Source organism: Athene noctua, chromosome 8, assembly GCF_965140245.1.
Source record: "Athene noctua chromosome 8, bAthNoc1.hap1.1, whole genome shotgun sequence".
NCBI lineage: Eukaryota > Metazoa > Chordata > Aves > Strigiformes > Strigidae > Athene > Athene noctua.
This window is the reverse complement of record NC_134044.1, coordinates 23,726,223-23,750,120: the sequence shown is the minus strand read 5'-3', so window position 1 is coordinate 23,750,120 and position 23,898 is coordinate 23,726,223. Positions and strand designations below refer to the sequence as shown.

Genomic DNA, 23,898 nt, shown 5'->3' with positions numbered 1-23,898 from the left:
TTTAAGAGATAATCATAATGTATCTTGCCTTCAATTTGGAGGGAGAATGTTACTGCAAAAAGTGTGATGCAAGACGTATGCTAATACTTGGTTAACAGCTACTCTTCAAATACATTTCCTGCATTCTGAATCTCTCGAGGCTGGTAACAAGGAATAAATTTCTTCCGCATTTTTTAAAAATGCACCCATTCTACTCATTTGGTGCTGTTTAACTGTTCTGTTCAGAATCTGGAAATGCTCAGTCATTAATTTCAAAAGCTGCCAATCTTAAGTATCTTCTGTACTGTTTCATTCCTTATATATAAGGATACTATGTATAAGGGTTGAGAAATTACTACTGTACTACTGACACTGATCATTTATTAGCCAAATAACACTTTTTTTTTTTCTTCTTCCCCAACAGGGTATTCCTTCTCCTTCATTGGTCAATCTTCCCTCAATCTTTGAAAAAAGGAGTCATACGTTAAGTCGGTCAACAACCCACTTGATATGAAGCACGTTTAAAATACAATGCTGTATTGTAGTGACTGACAAGCAGTTGGCTGTACAAATGACCTGCTACTGACGTTAATGGTACCTTAGTCATTAGCACTTAGCAATGATTAGCAAAATGTTAGATAACACTAAGTTAATCACAAGGGTTTTTTAGTTGTGTTGAAGCAGATCAGCTAATCAGTGGAATAAGTAACTCTGTCTTCATTTAAGACACAGTATTCCCTTGCACAGACTTATTTTCTCACCAAGATTAATGGAAGCATTTTCTTCTATGGAAATCGCCCCTCTAGGCAATAAACTAATTTGTCAGATTTTGAAATGATGATGCTCACATAACTTGCAACAAGTTTGGATGACTCTTACGCTTGCCTAACTTGACCAATTGGCAGGGCACTCTAATGTCTGAACTGTTGAGTTCTTAAATGGAGATGCATTATGAAGTACCTGACATTTCAAGTATGACAGTTAACCTGTTGTACAGCTGCTTATTCCAAATATTTTGTAAATGTAGTTGTTTGTAAAGAAATAGAATTGACTTTCTGTGGTTATGGTCTTCTGCAGCCTCACCATAACACTGTGGTGTGTTAACATGGGTTTATTGTGAATAAGTTTAAAGGCTATGACTAGCTTTGACCACCAGAAGTGATCAATTGAATTCCTTGAATTTCTTTGAAGTGGAAGTCTGAGAAAAGTAACCAAACAAACCTCCCAAACTCCACACCTTTCATACACTCGTTAACAAATAATTATTTAATGCATGGGATTATTGATGTGACATCATAACTTGAGAGCCCAAATTTGGTGTGTCAGTTTTCAAGTGTAGTACTCCTAAGGCTTTTACCTGGCATTCTCATGTATTTGCATCTTCCTTCAAAACTATATGTTCACTTCTGTCATCTCTGAACAGTTAGTATGATGCAATGCTATCTCAGGAACTATCTAAATATGTATATTTCTGCATTTCATTAATGGTTTAACCGACTATTATCAGAAGTTCTCAACTTCTGGTTTCTTTTTAACCACCAGTGTCTTGTCTTATGTCTATATGTAACTAGTGATGTTTCTGAATGTGTCAGACTTAAATGGTTTTTTATATCTCTTTTTGCCACTATAAGCAATGTAAATAAACTGTTTAAAGTAACACTGCTTCTGGCTTTGCTAAACAGGCTTTTATGAGAGTCTACTTTTTTGTGTGTGAAAAGACAAAGCATTGTGTTGGGCTCCAGTCTACAAATGTATTTTGATAATTTGTATACTTTATTAGGAAGAACTGTATAACTTGGTAGGCCCAAAGCTGCCAGAATCAAACTTTTTTTTTCCCTTAATATATTTACCATTCTCCCCTCTTCACCTGGATATATGTATCCATGGTTTTTTTCTTCTTATCCATTCAAAATAAAGATCTGAGCTAAATATCCACTGACACTTACATAATAAAATTACTCTAGGAAATAAACAACTCAATAAATACTATGCTAAAGATTCAACAACAGTTTTTGGTTTCTTCCTGTTATTTTGGAAGGGCATCTTCACTGTGGTAAACTACATACAAATTTATAATATCAGCTTACCTTATTTCTCTGGTCATCTTTAATTTCCAAATTATTTGTATTTAGCTTTTATATCAAGTTCACTTGCATTTAAATCCACCTGAACCTCCAGTGCTTACTGTATTACCCGATTTGTCATTCCCACCCCTGCGTAAGTCCTTCTTATCTTCATTTGTTGTATACGGCTTCCTAATAGAGGCACTAGTTCTGCTCAGTCTTGCTAATCCTTAAAGAATGAGGAAGACTATGCCTGCCTCTAAGGTGCCTTTACCTCCTCCTCCAGTCTGGCTGCATTATTATCTTAGCACGTTATGTCAAGTTTCAGCATGAGATGCTCTTATTAATTAAAAAATAGGTGTACTGTTGAAGTCTTGTGTTGGAACTAAGAAAAATGGCAGCTCCATCTCCTAATTAAATGAGAATATTTAAAAAGGACAATGTATTCACTACTTTGTCTACTGCTTTTGGACTACGCTCTAAGGCGATGTTCTCTAGCAGCAGTTCATTGAAGGCAAACTGGTCCCAAACTGGTGAGGATACTCTACCACTGTGTATTTCCCGGTTGTGCTGAAGCCCTTAACTGCCCTTTTGATATTGACTCTCAGAAGGCCAGAAGTTTTTCAGAGACAGAGAGGAGTGAAAACAGTGAGATTTGGGGTTAAAATAACAAGCTGATAGGTAATAATTTAGACTGATTTGCTGCTTTGACAACTTGTTCTCAGTCTAATTACCTAGAGCAGTGTAACAAAGTCTTAGATACTAGAGAAAAGAGTGAGGCGTTGTCTTGCATGACAGTATTGTAAGTTTACTAGCAGAGGGAAACTACTAGTGGGTGAATCTCTACCCCCTAGACAGCAAATCTTATTAGTATCCACTGTGGTCATATTGAGTGGGTCTGCTCAGTGTCTGTATTGACTGAGTGGATAATAGAGATGGAGAGTGTGCTTATTAGTTTTACAGGTGTCACACAGCAGCAAGAAACTTGAGTACACAACAGAACAGGATTAGAGGTGGAAGTGAGCTTTCTAAGTTAGAGAGGTGCTCTAGAGGAACAGAAACAGGGAAAAAATAAGAAATTTTTATGAATGAGAGGTTTTAATCCACATTTTCCATTTCCAATACTACATGCATGCATTAGAACAAGGACATAATTTTGGGGGGGTATTTTGGTTGTTCTTTTAAATTTTAGTTGAGACTGGTTCTTAAAACCAGAATTTTAAACAATAATACTTTTACCATCTAGCTGCTATGGGATGTGCCCTGTTGAGTAACAGTAGTCATCTGGTTTTGTACAATAGCTAGTTCAAATCTCCTTAATAACTTCTTAAACTTTAATTTAGAGAGTTTAGTTGAACTAAGTACAATTTCTTAAGCCTTTAGGCTTAGATTTCTATATCAGTAAAACTATAGGATCTGTTCTCTAACTGAGGAACAAACCTGAGATAAAAAGGACATTTCTTTCTAACCTAACTCTTACCACTGTTCCATAGCTGGCACATATTCAGAATCCAGAAGAATCGTTTTCACTCAGAAAGACTGAAACTCTGAAGAGGAGGTCAAAGGAAGATCTTTGTTTAAAACAACCTTCTCTCCTTGTAGGCTGTACAAAATCAAACAGTTCAATGAGCTCACGCTCGTTGCTACAAGAATTGTTACTCTTAACCATTGTTCTAAACTGCTTCCTCATAAAATTGAAGAACAGCCATCAAAGGAAAGGGTCTTCTGTTGGGTGGGTGTTAGGTGGGGATGTCTCCCTGTTCTGCTCCAAACTTTCAAGGAGAATGCAGTTTTCTAGCAGCACGCTCGCTCGCTTCCCTTGTTAGCATGTGTATCTTGAAGGTTTGGGTACTAGTGCTCCAAGAAGAAAACCCCTTTCAGTAGGTGTGCTGTATGTACATTGCCATGGAGTTTATTTAAGTATGCCCGTCAACACTTTGAGAAAATTATGCATTGTGTTACCAACCTATCTTTGTTGAAATACAGAATATTGCTCAGAAGTTTATACTATAAATGGTGTTTAAGGAGCCTGTATAGTTAACAGGTGATAGTTTGGAGGGAGTATGTAGACTAAAGCTTGTACTGAGGCAGGGTGATTATAAGGAAGCAATAGATTGCTTGTTTAAATTAGATGAAAGCCCACTGAGATATTTAAAAACCCAGCAGTTGGCCAAGAGATAAGACAAAGTCTGGGACACAGCTTAGAGCTGAACTCTCCCCTTTTATTGATATCTGAATCATGTGAACTTCCTCACATAGCTTAGTCTGGGCTTCAGCAGCCCAGCCATTCATAAACCTATACCTAGAATTCATAAACATCCATTCACGGCAAGCTATTAAAGCATTTCTGGAGTAAGATGATTAATCTTTTATAGGTTTTTGTTCAAAGTGAAAAGGTGGAGAGATTACAGCTGCTTGAGAGCACCTGTTTGTGAATCTGTTGTAGATTCAACAGGACGGCTTGACCTGTATGTTGCAGAAAAATAGTTGCTGTTTCAAAAATAGGAACTGAAAACTCCACTGTGAGATGGATGTTTACAACCTCTGAAAGCCAGCCATCAGAGACGAAACAGGGGCTAGCATGAATGTACTTTAAAAACACAAAAGCTGTTGAGAGCTTAAAATGTTGGCTGAGTGCAGCTGACATTGGAAGGGTGAAGGCAAACTGGTGCCACGTTCTTTGCCTTGGGACTGGTTTTAAGTGCAGAGCCAGAAACCTGCTCTCTCCCATCACTAATGAAAGCTAAAATGGAAATGGGAACACCATGCAAACAAACTAATTAAACATCTAGTGAAATAGATGTAACTGTCAGACATTAGGCAAACAAAAGTCATTTTTAGGCAAGAACATTACCACTATTTAGGGGTGAATTTTCAGCTGGCACAGGGTATTCTATCAGCCTCTATACAAATGCAACCATGCATTTGTATGCCTAATTTAGGCAGTTAGAAGTGCAATTACCACCCTACCTGCAAATTGTAATTAGTTTAAGCTGTCTTGGTGCCTTTACCAGCTGATCCATCCACCGATACTGACTTTAAGTATAGAGTCTGACTACAGTGGGAGCTACCCTCTGTTCTTAAAGCAAGTTATTATATGTAAAAGTACATATATGTATGAAGTAGTGGAAAAAAGGTACTTACAAAGAGATGTGAAGCATCCCTTTTATGTTTATATAGGGAGGCCTAGTGCGGGTACTTTATACTGGTGGAATTAAGCAATTAAAGTTCTGGTATTTATATTAATATGGGTAAAAAAAAGGAGAACCACTACACCTCTCATTCCTCTTTTCCCTCCAGTGCCTCAATTTCTTTGAGGGCTGAGGAAGGGGGAAGTGGCTTTTGGCCTAATGCTGGAAAGCCCAGCTTTGCTGCTCAGCTTCCTAGGAGCACTGTAGAGCCCAGCCTGTTTTGGGTGAAGATCTTGCACCAGTGAAAGCTCAGAAGCAGGCAGTGATCTGCCTCGCCTTCAGGCAGCTCAGGTTTCCTTGGCACCTGTGAAGATTGGCTAAAGAATGGCTTTTTGCACTGCTCTTCCACCATCTCCTTCTCCATCCAGAGACGAGGAAAGCTCAGCAGTCTGGTAAGCACTCTATCCGTTTATGAATGGATTCTTTAAAATAGCATTGACTGTGATATGAATTGTATTACCTGAGCTCCTGGAGATTCTGTTTCATGTACAGTTAAACCCGGTAATGTTTATTTGTCAGTGTTTGGAGATACTAACTACCCCTCATAAACACTCTACTTCTCTCTTAACCCAAGCAGTCAGTAATTCATTGGCTGTGTTGGGTTGTAAGCTCCTACGTGCTTTCTGCTGCTCTGTGGCAAAGATGATATTTCAGTAGTTTCTCCAATGTTTCAGCCTGGAGGGAATGTAAATATAGGCATAAATGATTTTGAAAGTGTGCCTTTTTTCTCTGTTTCAATGGCTTGTGCATTAGACTTGGTATGGCTGACAAATTGGCACTGATTGCTAATTAAAAAGCTGAATGTATTAAGGAGTTTCACACTTCCTTTTCTTCCTCAGGTTGAAACCTTAGCTGTATGAGTGCGTGCTAGCGAAGCTCTAGTGGATACAGTCTAATTACTTGCCATTTTTGCTTTGACTTAACAGTTCAGGAATTACAGTAACTCTGACTGACAGATCATTGCTGATTACTAATTAAATGGCAGAATTTGGTTTTGGGCACCTCCAGTTTTTACCCCCACCCATCAAAAGTGACGCTCCATTTCTTAACGGGAAAAGCTTTCTCTCTGCTTGTTCGTTATGTAAAAGCCGATGGTCTCATCCCTCCAGAAAACAAAAATTCTTAGGGCACGTTTAACGATAGTGGTGGATAAATATGTTTCAAAAATAAAGTTACTGTGGTGTTGCTTATAAAGAGGCTTTGGAGAGAAACTCTTCAAGGCAGTATAACAACTCGGTATGTTTCCTGGCGCTCTCCTTCTTTTACGGATAGCCTCAACCCTCATTTAGTGAGCACAAAGAATAATAAGATTTTTAGTCCTTTTTCTGTGGGAAGGGACAATTCATTCACTGCCACAGGTACTCCCTAGGTCACACAGACACTGGAGCAAATGCAGGAATGGATTGTCTGACTGTCTTTCTCTTCATTTGCCTTTTCTACTCAGCATACCAAGAATTTAATCTGGGTCTTGACAGAATTACTACTCTTCTAATCTGTCATATATTTTAATTTGTGATAGTGATCTGTAGAAATGAGCTGTTGAGGTTGGGAATTCTTCTCGTGATGATGATGTCCCTCTAGTCCCGAACAGCGATGGGTAGAGTTATGGGCAGACGGTAGATGGTTTAACTGATATAACCTTTCTCACTAAATGCCCAGAAATCCTTGGTTCAATTCCAGACTTTAAATCAAGAATAAAGGCTCATTAAAATTGCTACAAATCTTTTCAAATCAACACATAGTGCAGCCTGATAAAATTTTATTTGTGCTTATTTCGTTGCAATTGTTAACACAAACACAAAGTAAAACTTTTATTCTAAAAAGAACGAATGTTCCTCTGAAAGGAAATTATGAGTCTCTAGTCTCTTTCAGTTTGTGAGCATGCCCCTAAGTGTGTGAATAGTTTGTAAAAATCCATCAGAGAGAATGCTCAAGAGCAAGGGTGAAAAGAAATGGTATGTTACTTGAGATCCCATATATCAAAAAGCACAGTGTAAAAATCCTTGGTATATAGGTGATCTTAATGGTCCCTTCTGGACTGAAAGTGTATTACAGAGAGAAACCATGAAGTCATAATTTAAAACTTTATCTTTTCTTTGTTAGTAGTTCTTCCTGTCTGAATATCACTGTTCACCTTAAGCAAAGTAGAGATTATATTATTGCTGTGAGATAATAAAAAAGACTCTGCATTATTGCAGTCAATACCCATCATAAATGTAAAATCTGGTGTTCTGATGAGTAGCGGAAAGATCTCTTTCTCTTTGCCCATACTGCTTTCATCTAATGTAAGTATTTCATATCATTCTACTAATGGCAACTCCAAGTAACACATCTGTACAAAGACAATAATATGGCAGCATCTGAAAAACAAACTATCCCAGGTCATCATAACTGAACCACCAGAGTAATGTTCAGAAAACATGAGCAAAAGCTCATGCAAAGTCTTGAAATTAGGTCTTTTGACTACAAGGCTTCAGAAAACATTTACTGATACTTGCCTATATAACTCTTTCATTCATGATGGTGTGATCTTACAAAAAAAAAAAAAAAAGGAAAAAAAGGAAGATTTTACAAAGATATGTGGAAACCCAGGGAAACAGGGCAGTTGCTTTCACCCGGCACTTCTGAAACTCCATCGAGACCTATTGTGCCTAATTTTCTACATGTGCCTGAGACACGTGAGAGCCGCCTGCCCTGGTATTCTTGGCGAATACTGAGATCAAGCTTTCTGCAGCTGACAGCCCACAGGATGCAAAAATTCCACCATTTCCTCTCTTTGACTAGGAAATGAATGGAATGACTCAGCTCACGTAGTTAGTGTAGCAAGTGTGACCTTTTGAAAGAAGACTACCGTATGGAGTTTTTTCACTTCTACTTTCTCCAGTTTTGCTTTACTCAAGAATGACCGGCTTCAAAGAAAAAGTTCACCACTGTAACTGAATATTCCCCATATTGAGAGGGGTAAAAATAAACATTCTTCTCAGTTTATTCACGTATAAACTAGAATCATCCAAGTGTGACATCTGAAAGGAGCTACATGATTATAATCTGAAATGAGAATAAAGTTCATCTTGTGCGATTTCTTATTTTTTCCCTGCAGACTTTGAAAGAGGAAAGAGATTGCAGAATCTTAACACCCATTAAAGCTCAAGAAAGCCAGGGCTGTGTACTCCTGTGTTAACCTTTTTACTATTCTGTTGGCTAATTGTCTGTCCGTTCCACCTTCTCCTCCCAGGTTAATGGGGTGGTTAACAGGGGAGGACAGGAATGCTTGGCCAATCACACTACAAAGCAAACTGAAAAGGTCAAAGTAATGTGCTGTATTATTCATGGACTATGCCTTACCATGGTATCTTAGATCTCGTGTCTTCACGTGATGAATTGCCATAAGAACAAGAAACAGCCCAACGTGAAATTGGCTCTTGTGACAATGATTGTAGTTCAAATGGGAAAATGTAAAACTGTGGCCTGCTGTTGTTCTGCTTTTTGAGATTAAAGATGTGTGATCACAACTAGCCACTGCATAAGCAACAGGTCACATTTGTATGACTTCTCAGCTGGGTTGTAAGTATAATACAGTGTGTATATATATATATATATATATATATTCTTCTAACTTTAGCCATGGGCTTTGGTTTGGAAGTACTGTGTGGTGCCTAATATCCCTCCTATGTCTTCTGTCAATCAACTCACAATTAGTTTATAGATTTCTTAATATGAGACTCCTTTTTAAGTGGTGTTTTGTTTAGAAGTAGTAGTATGCTAATTCCTAAGAGGCCACCTAAAGTGGACTGTAAGGCAGTCCTTGTTCTCAGGAATTTGCAATCTGTATAGTCAAATTTGAAGGAAAACTTGATGTAACCATTCTTTTCTCCTTCACCTTTGGTGTGAAACAGGTGGAGATACTTGCAGAGGCAGGAGTGTAACTGAGATGTTCCAAATTATTTTCTGAGTACTGTCCCCCTTGTTGACCACAGAGGGAGATTAGCAACAGCAGACTATTGATTTAATTCCTGGCAGTGGATGCCATTAATGCATGTCCTCATTTAGTCCCTACCACTGAATGTCACAAGTGCATCTCATCTTCTTCCTCTGGTGATGTGTTTAATTTAATACTTTAGCTGTAGACCCATTCTCCATCACTTTGAATCACAACCTCGTATTTTTCAAGTGTTTTTACCATACACTTTTGACAGAAGAGACTTCACAAATAGTGAAAGTGAAAAATGTTCTTAAGACCAACCGCTGTCTGGCCTACCTTCTCTGAATTGTAATTAGTGTCGTAACCCAACAGTAAACACATACCTAACACCTGAAGGAGCTGACTCTGCTTGTGCTCATTGTCCCTTCCAGGGCTTAGTACAGAAGTTCTGGCATTTACAAGGAAACAAGGATTGCAACAGCAAGCAGAAGAGTTACGAGGCAGGCTTAGGGGAGAGGGTATTTATACCTTCTCTTTTTCTCCCTTTTCTTTAAATTGGTATAGTGTTCTTTGCTTTCATTGAGTGGTTTCAACTGCCATCAGTTGCCTGAGGCCAGTGAACCTGGCTGTCAACAGATAAATCATTTTTGTGACAAAAAAATTATGTGATGGAGGGAAACAAACCCCCATCATTCATTTGGAAACTAGTCTTTGAAAAAGAAGTGACCTGAAAGTGTAACTCTTGGGGAGTGGTCTCAGATGTGTCCTTGTGTGCGGGACTAAAATAGCCACAACAACCACGGGCCAGACTGTTTTTAACAGAAAGGAGGTTGAGGAATGAAGTCCAACTTGTAATAGTATTTCCTGAATGAGAGGAGTCATGGTATATGTCATCACCCTATAGAAATTGTCAGCTAAGAGGCCAGAGAATCATAGCAGTCTGCAATTTCTTCAAAAGGCAGACTAATTATTATTATTTGTTTTAATTTTTGTAAGTAGTTCTATTGAATCTCATGCTTTAGAAACTATACTGCATGCAGCAAGCATCAGAAATCCTTCCCCCTCCTCCTTCTTCCTCATTGTTGAGGTAAAATGTAGTATATTCATGGAGTACAGTTGACTCTCAAGAGTCCTGAATAAAATACTATGCAGATTTGGGCCTGGGAATGTATGTATTACAGAGAGATATTTTTGGAAAAAGCAGTGCCCTTTTCCATGAGAGAAGCTCCTGTCGTGTTTGCTTTGTGTTGTTTCATAGCTGACTTCATCTCCTGACAACTGCTTTAGTCCGCGGCTTTCTGGAGGCTAAAGGGCACTGTAGCCAGGCGTTGGCCTAGATGTTTCCGACACCTCACAGACTGATTTGGGCTACGGCCTCTCTCTCTCAGCGATGTATTGATCTGCAGCATAAGACAGTTTCTGCCCTACCTGATATCTGAAAAGTGAAATGTCACATCTTGCCTCGGATCTGGGTCTCTCACAAAGCTCCACGATGAGACTGGTATGTCTATCTCGGTGTGCTCGGATCAACTTGTTCATGTTGCACAGATGCCTCTTTTTTCACTGGCAGTGTTGCTTTTCCGTTCCCAAAGATCACCTGTTTTCAGTGCATTTTATTCTTTTTCATCATTCTAGGTAGAAATACCTGATTTTGCATTAAATATTGCAGAATTGTAAGCCAGCTTGCATCAAATTAAGAGTATTTGCTGAAGAGCCTCATGATTTACCAAACTGTGTGTTGACTGTGACTTGATGATCCGTGGGGAGCAGTCTTTCTGATTTAGTGTGTGTCTGCTCATCAAAGATGGATGATTGCCACTATGTGTCATAAAACTTCATCTGACAAAACCAACTCCATAGCAAAATAATGCCGTCTCCAAAGGGCAATAATTCTTCGTTTCTCTGTCCCACATGTTTAAGGAGCTCAGGCTAGCTCAGATTTTCTCAAAAAGATTTCTTTATACTTCCTCTGTTAACAATGAACAAAGGGCGATCAAAGCTTTTTTGCTAGTTATTTCTTAGTTTTCAAAAATCTTTTATGAGTGCCTAGGAAGATGGTTTCTAGCAGCTAAAAATCTGTAGGATTTAGACTCCTATCTGTGATAAATAGATGATGAGAATTAAGTGGCTAAATACTTTTGAGGTCCTGGACTTTTTAATTAAATCTTAGGGCTGGGGGGTGGATTTTTCCTTTCTATCTTTTTGTTTTAAAGTCACCCTTGAGTGAGAAAATATAATGAAACTGTATGCTGTTTTCATAGGGTGAGGTTATTTTCCGACAAAGTAAACACAGTGAACAAAAAGGAGATGCCAGCCTTAGAAGAGACTACACACGTCAGCTGGGGTTGCCTGTCAAACATCATCTGATAAGGTGATCTCTATTGAAAAGTAGGTGCGTTGCTTCACTCCCTCATGACAGGTGTCGGGGGAATTGGGAGCCTGTGCTGCCACGAAGACCAAAGCCATGTAAGATGTGCCTACGCGACAAACTGCTGTCGTGGGAGCAAAAGATGTGTCACTGATCCTTAACCAAGAGATTTGCACTGGAGAAGGCAGGTGCTGTTATTCTCTTTCCTAGAGTGTTTGTGCATTTAAAAAAAAAAAAACCCAAACAATTACCATATAATGAGAGGAAAAAATCACCTTTAGGGCACAGACGAGAGTGAAGGACTTCACATTCTTAACCATGGGGCAACAGCTGGGCTTCTTTATTTTTTTCTTTCTCTTTTTGTAGCGTTGTGTTTCTAGCAGGATGCCATTTTTCATCTATAGATTGTACCAGTATCTGTAGTGTAAGGCACTAACTTGGAAAGGACGCAATACGAGGCTGAATTTTTCTTAGCTGAGGATGGAGGGATCTCTGTTTTCAGTGCTGCTTGGGTGATAATCAAGCCAGCAGGATTATATAGAGTTTGGATGCAGAATATTCTCAGAGCAGAAAATACAGGCCCCGTTTTGGCTGAGTGTTACTATTTAAATCAACAAGACAATTTAAAATAAGCCTTTCATAGACTTTTTTTTTTTTTCCAGCCAGTTAAAACTAATGAAGTACAGAAGTGTCTTGCTAAAGTTATCCCATAGTGAGGGGAAGGCTCATTAAGTGGAAAGGTGGCTTTTGTTGACCTATCTATCAAATATCTACAGTGTTAATTTTCTTGTTTGCTGTATGGCAAACATGTTTTTAGGGTTGGTGAGGGACAGTTTTGTATTTCCTAGTCTCCAATATTGCTGTGTACTTTGAGTACTCTTCATTATTTCCATCTTAGATGTTCTCAGCCTTTTGTTCTTTAAGTAATTGTCTTCTACTTCGTATAAGTAGTCTTCAATTAGTCCAATCTGCAATTATAAAGAAGCAGTGTCAGAAGCATGTCCCTTCCCCTCTATAAACACTTTAAAAACTTTTGCAATTAGTTTATTTCAAAACTAATTGTCATTGGAAAGAAAAATACATGAAGGCAATTGGCTGGAGTAGCGGTACCTGATTTCATAATTTTTTTTTTTTTTGTCCCTTTCTATTTGGATTCAATTACTTTACTGCTGTGGAATAGACTCTTTCATTGAAATCTGTACATTGAAAACAGGAATTTATCACAACTCTGTCTTTAAATGGCATTGAAAAACAGCCACTTTAAAAGGAAGGGATGATGAGGAAATTAATCTCAGGCAAGTTTTTCTTGATAAGGAAAGAGAACAGAGGCTTCTGGCATTTATATGCCAAAAATCAACACATGGAGAAAAATGAGTCTTCCACATTGCTGTGGCAAGAACCATTTTTCTATTAAGTCAAAATGAAGTTCTGAATAAATATGTTTTCCTATGAATATAATACACTCGTGAGTACAGTAAAAGAATAGACGACTTCAGTGTCCCCCCCCAAAATAAAAATGTAATTATTCTAATAAAGAGTACATTCAGATAGTCACATCTTCTTCCTTGCAGGGGTGATTTCAAAATAACCAAAAATATAGATTAATAGTACTATGTACAGGCATTCTGTAAATACCAGGCATTCATAATTTCATGGCTATCTCTCCCCATACCTTACCTTTATTCATAACCTTTGTCCGCTTTTGCGATATGCAGCGGTTCTGTGAGGTGAAGATGAGTATAACTCAGTGTGAAGGGAGATGATTCTCAAGACCTAGACCCTATATAATGTGAGGATCTAAAGAATCAATCTTCCAATTGCATTTTAAGCTGAATTTTTTTTAAAATTCCGAACCTATCATCCTGACATGCATTCAGTGGAGTGTGGCTTCTTTAGGCACAACGCAGAACTGTGAATTAATCTGAGCGTGGCTTCCTATTGTGTTTATTCATATATTGAGCTGTTACTAAACTGCTCTTCAGCCCTGAAGTTGAAGTTGTGCTGTCTGCTCTGGCCATGGTTTGTGCTGGTGAGGGGTTTGCATGTGTGGGCAAAAGAAAAGAAAGAAGGCAGAAAAGTTTATGGACAATGACATCTGCCTCCCTGGGGTGTCGAGGGCACAGGAACATATTTGGGAGAGGAGCTCTGCCACCTCCTCCCCACGAAGCTTGTAGGGGTGACATTTTCGGCTGATGGACTTCACGTAGTGCTGTGCATGATGCCATGGAAAAGAGTTTTCTACCGTGCTGGTGAACCTTGATGGGCACTTGCTCATGGGCTTTTGCTCCTCTGTGGCTAAGAGGTTGTAACAGGAGCACGGGAAGGCTGGGGCTCTCCGAAGACAGCCTCATGGGCTGGCTCTGCTGTGACGTGCTCACCATATAAACATGCCAAGGATTAGAGAAAGGAGTCATTACGCTAGGCTCATTTTTAAGAAGATGAAATAAAAGCTTAGGAAATCATTGATCTGGCCAACAGCACACAGGAAGTCTCAGAAAGACTAATCACTTAGTGCTGAGCTCCAGTCCAGGGGCTTAGTCATACTAAAAACAACCACCAAACCTCCCAAATTAAAATGTCTACATAACTTTCTTCTGTGGTTAAAAGTAATCTTTTCTATTTTGTGTTTGGATGAGCGCAAAGGGTGGTAAGAGGAAGGGAAAAGGGTCCCAGGTGATGGGTAGGTAGTGGGGTGAGGGCAAAAGGGGCACCAGAAAAGCCACAGTTTTTACAGCAGCTTCTTTAGGACCATCCCACAGTGCCTGCACTGCTGGTGATACCTCCAGAAAGCCCCGGTGGAGTGATGGTCCTACCTTGAACCCTGGCTTGGCTGCTCTTGTGTGCTTTTCGTATTCATAGAATCCCTGTCAGCTCCAGCCCCCAAAATAAGTTCTAATATGGCATATCAGGGGTGGAAATAATAGTTGCTTACATAATTGCAATGTTACTGACACAGCTGATGAGCTGATGATGTTATTTGCACAGCAGTGATGGCATTCAAACCCTTGCTGACTTACAATTACACTGTATGCTCTGAGCCCTACCATGATTTAAATTACCATACAAACACAATGAAAACACAGTCTCTTGACAAGATAAAGGAGGGGGGGGGGGGGGGAGAATGGCTTAAAAATCTCTTTTCAGTGGATGCAGTGTTCAGTAGTGCTTATTCATGGCTTTTTAGCTTGCACATTTCATTTTAAAAAAGTAAACTGGAAGCATTATGTTCTGCCTTTTTGCCTTGATTTAAAACCTCCCCGTGCCCGCTCTTGTGCTGTCGGACTGTGGTGAGCCACCTTCGGGGCGCTCATTGGGAAATGCAAATTTTGTAAATCAATAGCTTCACTTTTTTTCTCTCTTCTATTTTTTTTTTTTTTTTTTTTTTTTTCCTCCCAATAACTGTTTAAATAAGAATCCATGTGGATGGGAGTAGGTAGAAGGACATAGTTTGTAGCCAGCCCCAACGTGATTAGTGTTAGAGCAAGAGCTATTGTAAGAAAATGGGTTTTGGAAAAGATTTGTGACTTACTACCAAGCAGAGCAATAAGTAGCTACAGGCTGATGCTAAGCCTGAATCCCAGGGCTATATAGCTGAACCCTGCAGCTACGATACAGGCTAAAGCAGCACTGAAGCCCAAGTAAAGAGCTCTGCAGGACTTGGTTCACAGCAGAGCCTTCACTCCTGGTGTTGCCAGTGATTCACGGGGCTCGTTTTGAGCCCGATCCCAACCCACACAGAGATCAACAACGCTGGGTTTGTGCCCGGATTATGTTTCCCCACCTCTAACCCTGATCCACATTGTGTCCACGTGTGCCACAGCCTGCGCCTGGGAGCTGGTCAGCAGCATCGCATCCCATCTGCAGGGGCTGTGCTCAGCTCTTGGTAGCTGAACTTGCTGCTTGACTCCTTGAAGTCAAGTCTCTTAAATACTCTCCTGAACATACGAAACCACGCTTCTCCCATCTTCCCAGCTATACAGTGTCTTAATAGTCTTTTTCTCAAGTGCCTGGTGACCTGAGAACTTATGAAGACAAATTGGGCTTCAACCTATTTTTAATCCTCCACTGCTATGACATTTTACTTTCAAGATATCCTGAGCGTTTGCCCCCCGTTACTCCCAGCAGTGCAGTGGCAGCAATTCTACTTTGGATCAATGTCTACAGCCCTGGCCCAGCTTGAGGCTCCTCGGTACATGACTGCCCATGTATTCAAGTTCCTCCCATTTCTTCCTCATTAGTTCCTGATTTCAGGCTGCTCCTGACCTTATTTCTTTCACTGGATTTTTCTCTCTCTGTTTAGTCTGGCCCCTGTGATCAGCTGCAGGAAGCAGGAAAAAAAGGGAATGGACAGAACGAAGACCAAATGGAAAGAGGGAAGAAATAGAAACAAAAGATGCCTTTAAAGCAAATTACATGCTTATTCCACAGCATATCTGTGTGGTACCTATAGGTGCTTTGGGATCAAGCTAAGCAGAGAAGTGTAGGGGTCTGGGGACAGAAATTTGAAAACAAATCAGGTAGTCAGTAGAGTTTATTTTGTGCTCTTTATGTTAATATTGCGTTTGTTTCACATTGTCCCAAAATTCTCCTTTGTGCTTCAAATTCTTGCATTGATACTATTTTGTGGAAATTGTTGATTTGAGGAGGGACAAAAAGCAAGGGAATTAACTCCAAGAAAACACCTGGGTTTATGCAAGAGTACAGATAGGTAGTGTTGGCATTTCAACTGTCTGCCCTCAGTTTTACACCCATGAGTCCAGGAAGGTACCTGGGGAATCAGAGCAATGGGTTAATGCTGGGTCTGCTTGCCTGCACTTAGGATGGAGAGATCTCTAGGCTGGTAGCTGAATGAAAACAAGGAACAGGAAAAGAAAAGCAAACTTGTTTGGCCCACCTGGAGGAAGTGACACTGTTTTTTAATCAGAGGAATGAATGGGATGGATAAAACCTCTGCCCTCAGACCAAGAAGCTGCTGACCTTGATGGTACAACGTTTGCTGTGTTGCTAAGCTGCAGCACAAAAGAATTTCTATTTTTTTATTCTTGGGAAAATTAGCTGAATGAGTGAGGTTGTGTCTGCCTTTCCTCAGTGCCACACATCAAGGCATTTTTATTCTGACACGGAGTAAGTGAAAAGCATAATTAGAGCACCACAAGTACCTGGATGGACTGACTGTAAGTCAATTAGTCTGCTCTGAATCCTGGTTCTGAGTTTGCTGGGAGAAGAAAATGATCTGTGGTCCACGTGAATACTGAGGTGATCACCTCGTTCTTAACTGAAATGGTTTTCCATCATTCTCTAGGTTCGGGCAGAACTGTAAACACCTGGTTTTGGTACACTTATCTAATGCAGTTTATGTCTGTGATGAAAAGAGAGAGCAACAAGCAATGCAACAGGATTAGCTGGAGGGGTGAACTGTAGAGGGTCTAATCAGGTGAGACAAAATATGTTTTCCCTTTGGTTTAGGATTTGATTTGGACCTACAGGAGTTTTTGAAAATGACATTGTATAGATCCACACAAAGATAAGGAACAATACAGACCTTGTTTGGAGCATTAGAAATACTTCTAATCTTGCCCTTTTGTGCATGTTGTCCGGTGATAGATAAAGGGGAGAGACTTGCTGCTGTGAGAGTTCAGCCCTGCTCTCTGGATGCCATCCTGATTGATTCACTGGTGTGGAGGGAGATTTAAGCAGCACTTGCTGGCTGCAGCTCAATTACCGTCATCGAAAGATTTCAGTGGAAGGGACCTCTGGAGGTCATCTAGACCAACCTCCTCTTCAAAGCAGAGCTTCATGGGAAGCTCATATCTCCTTTTCTGAAAAACTTACTGCATTTCTGGTAACTTGCCTGGATACATCTGGCTTTGCCCTGAAATACCACAATATAAGTATATTCTTCGCCCTTCCTGTGCACTCATTGGGATAAGCCATCCCACATACTGTTCCTAATTACGTGATGTGTACCAGCTACGATGGGGGAACACTGTGATACTACCCATCATTCAGTGTGGCTTTGTCCAAGTCCTGATGTGTCACAGATGTCATGAAACTTGTCCACCTTTGCTGCAAGGGGGCCATTCCAAGGAACAGATGTCCATGTTCAATGACTTACTAACTGTAAGACAAAGGAAGCTTCGCAGCTTATCCAGAAATGGGGGAGCTATTCTTATCATAAGCTAACTTGAAAACACGTGTGTCTTTCTTAAAAGATCAGCATGAATTTAAACCTAAATACAAAGTACCAGTTATAGTACCTGCTAAGGAGTTTAGAATGAAATGAGAAAGAGCTAAGATACCACAAACTCCTGCAGGAAAAAAAAATTGTTTAGAAAAAAATGTAGATGGATAAGCAGCAAGCAGACCCTGTAAACTGTAAAATCATAAAAGTATGTCTTGCATGGGTGCATGTGTGTGCATTCTCCTATAATGCCTAAACATCCTAAATCCCAGTACAGATCAGGTGAGTCACTCTCAAATAAGAAACAGGTCCTTCTGAAAATATATGCAGGAGCTATAAATAACATGTAATGGCAAAAAGGATCTTCTGGCATACAGAATCTATTTTTATTACTTGAGAGCTATTAGTAATAGAAGGCAAATGAGCTGCCTTTAAACGTGAAGTACCTCTCAACATTTTCTTTTGTCTCCCAGAGCTACTTGCTAAAGCACTCTTTGGAGTGAATATACCAAAGAAACAGTACTTGAAGGGTCTATGAGTAAGCAGGGATGGCTGTATCGAGCACAGAGGAAAAGCTTGAGAAAAGCTACTGATATTTTAATAAAAATTAAATCCCAGTCTGTACCTTCTATTAAGGTCAGTTAGAACAAAGGTTGCTCAGTATCTGGGAAAAAAAAACCAAAACAAAACACGATTTTACTGTTTGTGTGTTAAGTGAAGAGCATTTGAGCTGCTATGGCTGCTTTTGGAAGGGGTTTGCAGAGTAGCACATGATCTGAAATGCCAATGGCAGGCCAAAGTCTCTTCCCTACACGTTTGGCAATGTAACCCCCCTGACTGCGCAACTCTTGCCTTGGACCCATCCGCTTCTAGAAATGTTCATAGCTTCACACGCCAGTGCCAAAGATAAATATGTTGTCCCTCATGCTCCATTTCTGTGTTTTCATATGCCTGGTTTGTACTCACTGCCTTTCTTTAAAGAAACAAGTCTGACAGACAGCTCCATAGCTCATTTCCATTGTAAAGGAGTAAGTTCAGTGAAACACTGAAAGCCAGTGTTTACCAGTAGGCTCTTAGCACTCTAACAAAGCTTCAGTGCTAAATGCAGGTAGAAAAAAGACTGTTTGTTGATGAGGAACTGAATAAAAAGAATATTGATGCTGGTAATGACTTACACTTATTAACTACCTTACAACTTAGACAGTCCTTTTACACTTTATAAGCTCTCTTGAAATCACTGTCCAGTGCAGTGTTTACTAAGAGCAGTCTTATTGACTCATGCTATTTTTCACAGCGGTAACAATACCTGGTAGCAAGTGTTTATAGGGCTGGAGACCTCCTCTGGTAGAGGGCAGCAGGTAAGCAGACTGCTCATTTATAACTGACAGCATGATTAGCAAGGGCTGGGGAAATGTTTATCTAAATCCTTACGTGGGGATTATTAACGTCCAGAATTGCCTGTGATTTAACTGCCAGGCAGCTACAACCAGATACATTATTCCAGTGTTCAGGACATTTACTGCTCAGCTGCTAGATTTGCTGTACTTAAAATTATTCCAGTGACTTATCATAGCATATAGCTTGGTGGAATAGACCAAAGCCTTTCTCATCACAAAAGACTCATTCCCAATAGCATTAGCAGTGTTTTGTTGTAGCTGTGATGGACCGAGCATTTATGGGTATAGATGATATCTTAGACCAACTGATTTAGCTGGAAAAAAACATGCTTTTATGTACAGAAACTTTCCTTCTGGTGTGGAACAGCGAACTTGAAACTTCCCAAGTCTGCTTCAGACTTGAATAAAACCTTGTATGCCCGAAAGCTCACTGTTTCTTAGTAGTGAGAATCTTTGTTTTTATATTGCAATGCTGGTCTAGCTGTGGTGCGGAGGTATAGCTGTTTACTGTTTATAGCTGTGGTCACTAAATAGCTCGTCTTTATATTAAATGCTGGTGTCTGGAAGGTGGGAAATGGGTAGGATGCAATTGCTTCTTCCACTGTAGCTGAGGGCTATTTAGACATCTTGCTGGGGTACCTTTTCTTCTCTTGTATGCAAGACACAAAGAATCAGGAGACTCACAAGGGCAGAAATTGATTTTAGGGACCAGGAGCATTGATAAACTGCTGAAATCCCACTGTCACCTCTCTCTTTCACAGAGCTCTGTGAATGCTGTCACACTTTTATTGTCCCTACAGTGGGGCTGAACCTATTAATGGGACTCTTTGGTTGCCTACATTTCTTTTGTACTGCCTCAGATTCAGTGGGGCAGATCTCATTTTCTGCTCGTGTACTCTCCTAACTTCCTCTGCCTGCTCTGAAAACTTCATTCAGTGCCAGGTTAGAAACTTATTGTCCCTCTCGAAGCTGTTGCTGATTCTGAGTTAATCCTTTCCAGAATGTCTTAATCCATTTTTTCTAATCTTAGCATGAAGCCAATCTTTGGTCAACTCGAACAAAAATTTTTGTAGTTCTACCTGGTTGCTCTGCTCTTAGTTTCCTTCATTCTTGGTCTACCTGAATCAGTGCCACTAATACTATTTTCCTTTTGCATTTGCACTTTTCTGACTTCATTACACATTATACGTTACACATTAGACTTCCACTCCTGTTTCAGAAAATGTGCTTTCCCATCCTTTGCTTTCCCTTTTCACAATGGGTCCATGCGTTCATGAAACGCGTGGCTGCGTCACAGCCCCCAGAAGAGAACAAACCAGGAACCAGTTTCCTTTTTATTAATTCAGGAATAGCCAAGTTTGAGTCAAAAGGGTGCACCAAAATGCAACAACTTTTGAAGCTTGTGTGCTTTGAGAACAAGTGCAGTTCCTGGTGGCTGTGGCATGGGCTTGGGTGACTTTACAAGACGTTACAAAGTCACATACATCAAATAACTGTCGTACTAGTCAGAACAATACTATTCAGCAACACGTCCGCTTTCCATCAACATACTATGAATCTCCCTCCTTGCTCCTCTGGCTGACCAAAACCCTAGCAAGTGTATGGCCCTTTTCCATGGCTTGATTTTCAATTAAGAGATAATGTCAGTGGAAGAGCACAGTTCATCAGATAGTGTTCCCCTGCTGTTGCAGGAGGCAGAGATGTAGTAAACAGAGGTCAACTGCTGAAAATCTGTGTGCCTGACTAAAAGATTATATAATACGTTAGGCTAATTTTACTTCATTTCATATTCACATATATTAGTGCAGCTTTTGTTATATACTTATCCTTATGTAAGTTACATCTGTTCTTTTATTCACTCATCCATGTTTGCTCTGCTTTCAGATTTATGAAACAGGCATTCCACTGAGCTCAGCAAATGATGGGCATAATAACTTATCTAAATTGCAAAGTATGTGATGCCCTTGAGGTAAACTCAGATGTGAAGGTTTTATGAAGTGTCTCACATGTGGAAGCGTAGGAAAGTGTTTATTTGCCAACTCCTGTCTCTCCTTTGACTGTTCAAATGATGTTAAGAGGATCCTATGAAACTGCTATGAAAGCCCAGGGGCTAAATGGAGGAGAGAGTTAGAACTACATTATTATCTTCATAGGGGAAGCAGAGCCATACTGGCACTTGCACTTATATGGCTCTCCTCTCTTTGGATGTCAAAAGTTTCTGGTTGATAGGTTCTAAAGTATCTATTTAACAAAATGCCTCTTAATGTAACAAGATTGTGAGGCTTTATTAATGAATTTATTCTTATGAGACAGGGATGTAATCTCTTTTTATTTCTTTTTCTCTTACAAGACTGCAGGAAACAAAGGTCCTATAAAGGAAAGGGGGAGCCTTCTTGTCATTTCAGGTATCTGAGATACTCTAAACCCCACTGCCAGTCTGTAGCTGCTATAAAGTCCTGCAATGACCATGCAGAGACCTGGTTCCCTGAGTTACTCAGGATCAAACTTTACTGCTAGTCCTGGGATTCATGTTCACGTCAGGTCTCAACAAAGAAGCTAGTCGATAATGGCCAGACCTTGTATTATGGTAGTCCCCATCTGCTTAAGACCCAGTAGCTGGAAAGTCTTGTGGGACTGAGTTGAATTATTAGATTAGTTCCCCTCAATCTATTTTGGAAGTTTCCTGTTCATTACTGCTGAGCCTTGTGCATCAGAGGTCATTGATTAAAGCACTGGGCTAAATCAGTTTTGTTAAAATAATAAATCGAAATCTAATTTGAATTTAAAAGAGAATTTACACTTTAAAATCTGGTAAGCAAAAATACATTTCTACCTCTGTTCACTGGTGAAGACTTAAGCCTCTTTAAAAGAGAGGGTTTGATGCTCTTTCCCATAATGTTTCCTACTGATAACTTTAGGTGATCTTCCCATTCATAAGGATCGCTTCAGAGAAGTCCATTCTCATGTAATGCTGATGGTGTGACATTTAAGTACCTTCATAACGCAAACTATAACACAATTTGGACAGAGACAATAATAAAAAAAAATTTCCTAAGCCTTAGTATGATATCTTGAATCCTCCGTAAACCCAGCAGTCTGTTTGGGAATTTCTGACAAATTTAAAAGGAAGGGAGGTGGTAAAAAATTTTTTTAGGAATGCCCGTGTTCCTGAATTAGACTGGGACTCAGTGACTCTGTTAATTGCTTGAAAAGTCTTAGACCCAGGTGTCTGTTTCCCCACAACAATAATACAAAGCTCACATTTTATCCAGGGGGCTGCAAGGAAAAGTGTCAGTAAAATCCTGAAGAATAGGGATTTGGGGAGACTGACCCAGCCTGGTTTCCCTGCCTCTGAGGCATTCTTCAGGGATATCTAGTATGTGGGTAAAGCCTCTGTAGAAGGATAGCTCTTAATCTCCCAGAGTAATCTCGGCTGCCCTGTGTCAGCTCTCCTTGGGACTGGAGAGTCCATAGCTTGGTAAGACTGAAAAAGGTATCTTCCGTGCAGTGATGTTCTCTTTTCTCCAGCTAATTATGAGGTCATTTTTCATCTCTTTGTATTTAAAGCTTCCAAAAATAATTAGCCTATTTGATAGATTAGTTTGCTTAAAACTATAAATTTGTCAGTGAATTGGACGAGCAGCATAGCACCTAAAACACTTGAAGCTACACATATATTACTACTTTGTCAGTCCTGTGAATTCAAAATTGCCCAGATTAATTCCAAACTAATTTGATAAGCCCTCCACTGTGACAAAAGGAAAAGTGTTTGTGTGTCAGGCTTTGTGCCCTTCTATGTCAGATTTCAGCCTGAATGAATTTTTTATGGCTGAATCTAGAATATAAAACTCTGAAAACAGTGGTTTGTGATGGCAATTCTGACAGACCCTTTAACCATTTGGAAAATAGGCACTGCTATAATTCTGCTGCATTAGAGAAAATTTTTGAGTGCTTTCATTAGGTGCAACAGCTGTTTCTATTGCAAAAGCCAAACTTCATTGGTGGTAGTGTAGCTGTCAGCTTTCCAGAGTTTCACGTTTATAGCTGATTGTATAAACTCCTTTATGTTCTTTTTTTGCTTTCCAATATATGTAAATTAATTCAATAGCAAAAATACAAATAACTACCTTGTAACTAGATCTGTGTGAAGGTTCTTTGTAGGCTCCTACAATCAGTGTCATGTGATGAGCAAACTGAGAAATACCAAACTTTTCAGAATGGTTCTAGCACAAGTGACAGGTGGTAAGCCACACCACATCAATTTTTAATCATCAGATTTAATCCTCCTTCTTAGTGATGTGTTCTGTAACCTAGCGTAATGTTCTGAATTAGAGCTGATTTAAAAAAAACCAAAAAAACACCCCACAAATGAACAAAAAAATCTAACAAAAAAACTTCCAAGCTTCCTGAGTGTTTTCCTGCCTTCTCTAAAGAGAATTGTTTCCTAAGAACATACTGAATATGCTGAAATTAAATTTTGGTAAAAAAGTAAAGCAGAAAAGAAATATTTGATGATGCTTTTCATTTATTTGCTCTGATATATATATAAAAATATTTTTGTATTATGAGAGAAACAGTAAGTTCTGCTTGGAACAAGATGCCTCAAAGCAAATAGTTAACTGAGTTGTCAAAAATGAAATGCAAAACTGTGTTCAGAATGCAAACAAATGTTGAAGCACCAAGTTTCAAAATGGCAGAGAGCAGATTTTCATGGATTCAGTAAATTTTATTCCCTAGCACTGAATTATGCACAGATTCATGTGGCATAGTATGGGATACCAGTCCACTTTTAAATGT

The 23,898-nt window shown here is 39.6% G+C and overlaps 2 protein-coding genes across 2 annotated transcripts in view; one reads left to right on the top strand and one right to left on the bottom strand.

The window, feature by feature from the left end:
- The window catches only part of ECT2 (epithelial cell transforming 2), a 30,607-nt gene extending 28,630 nt beyond the window's left edge, over positions 1-1,977 (top strand). The window contains exon 26 of the mRNA XM_074911740.1: positions 404-1,977. The gene's annotated coding sequence lies outside the window, so the exon portion shown is untranslated. The remainder of the gene's footprint in view (positions 1-403) is intronic.
- A 7,000-nt stretch (positions 1,978-8,977) lies between these two features.
- Positions 8,978-23,898, bottom strand: part of SPATA16 (spermatogenesis associated 16) — an 83,833-nt gene continuing 68,912 nt past the window's right edge. Inside the window, exon 10 of the mRNA XM_074912097.1 lies at positions 8,978-12,491. Within this exon, the coding sequence (XP_074768198.1) occupies positions 12,294-12,491 (198 nt within the window). The 3' untranslated portion in view covers positions 8,978-12,293. The remainder of the gene's footprint in view (positions 12,492-23,898) is intronic.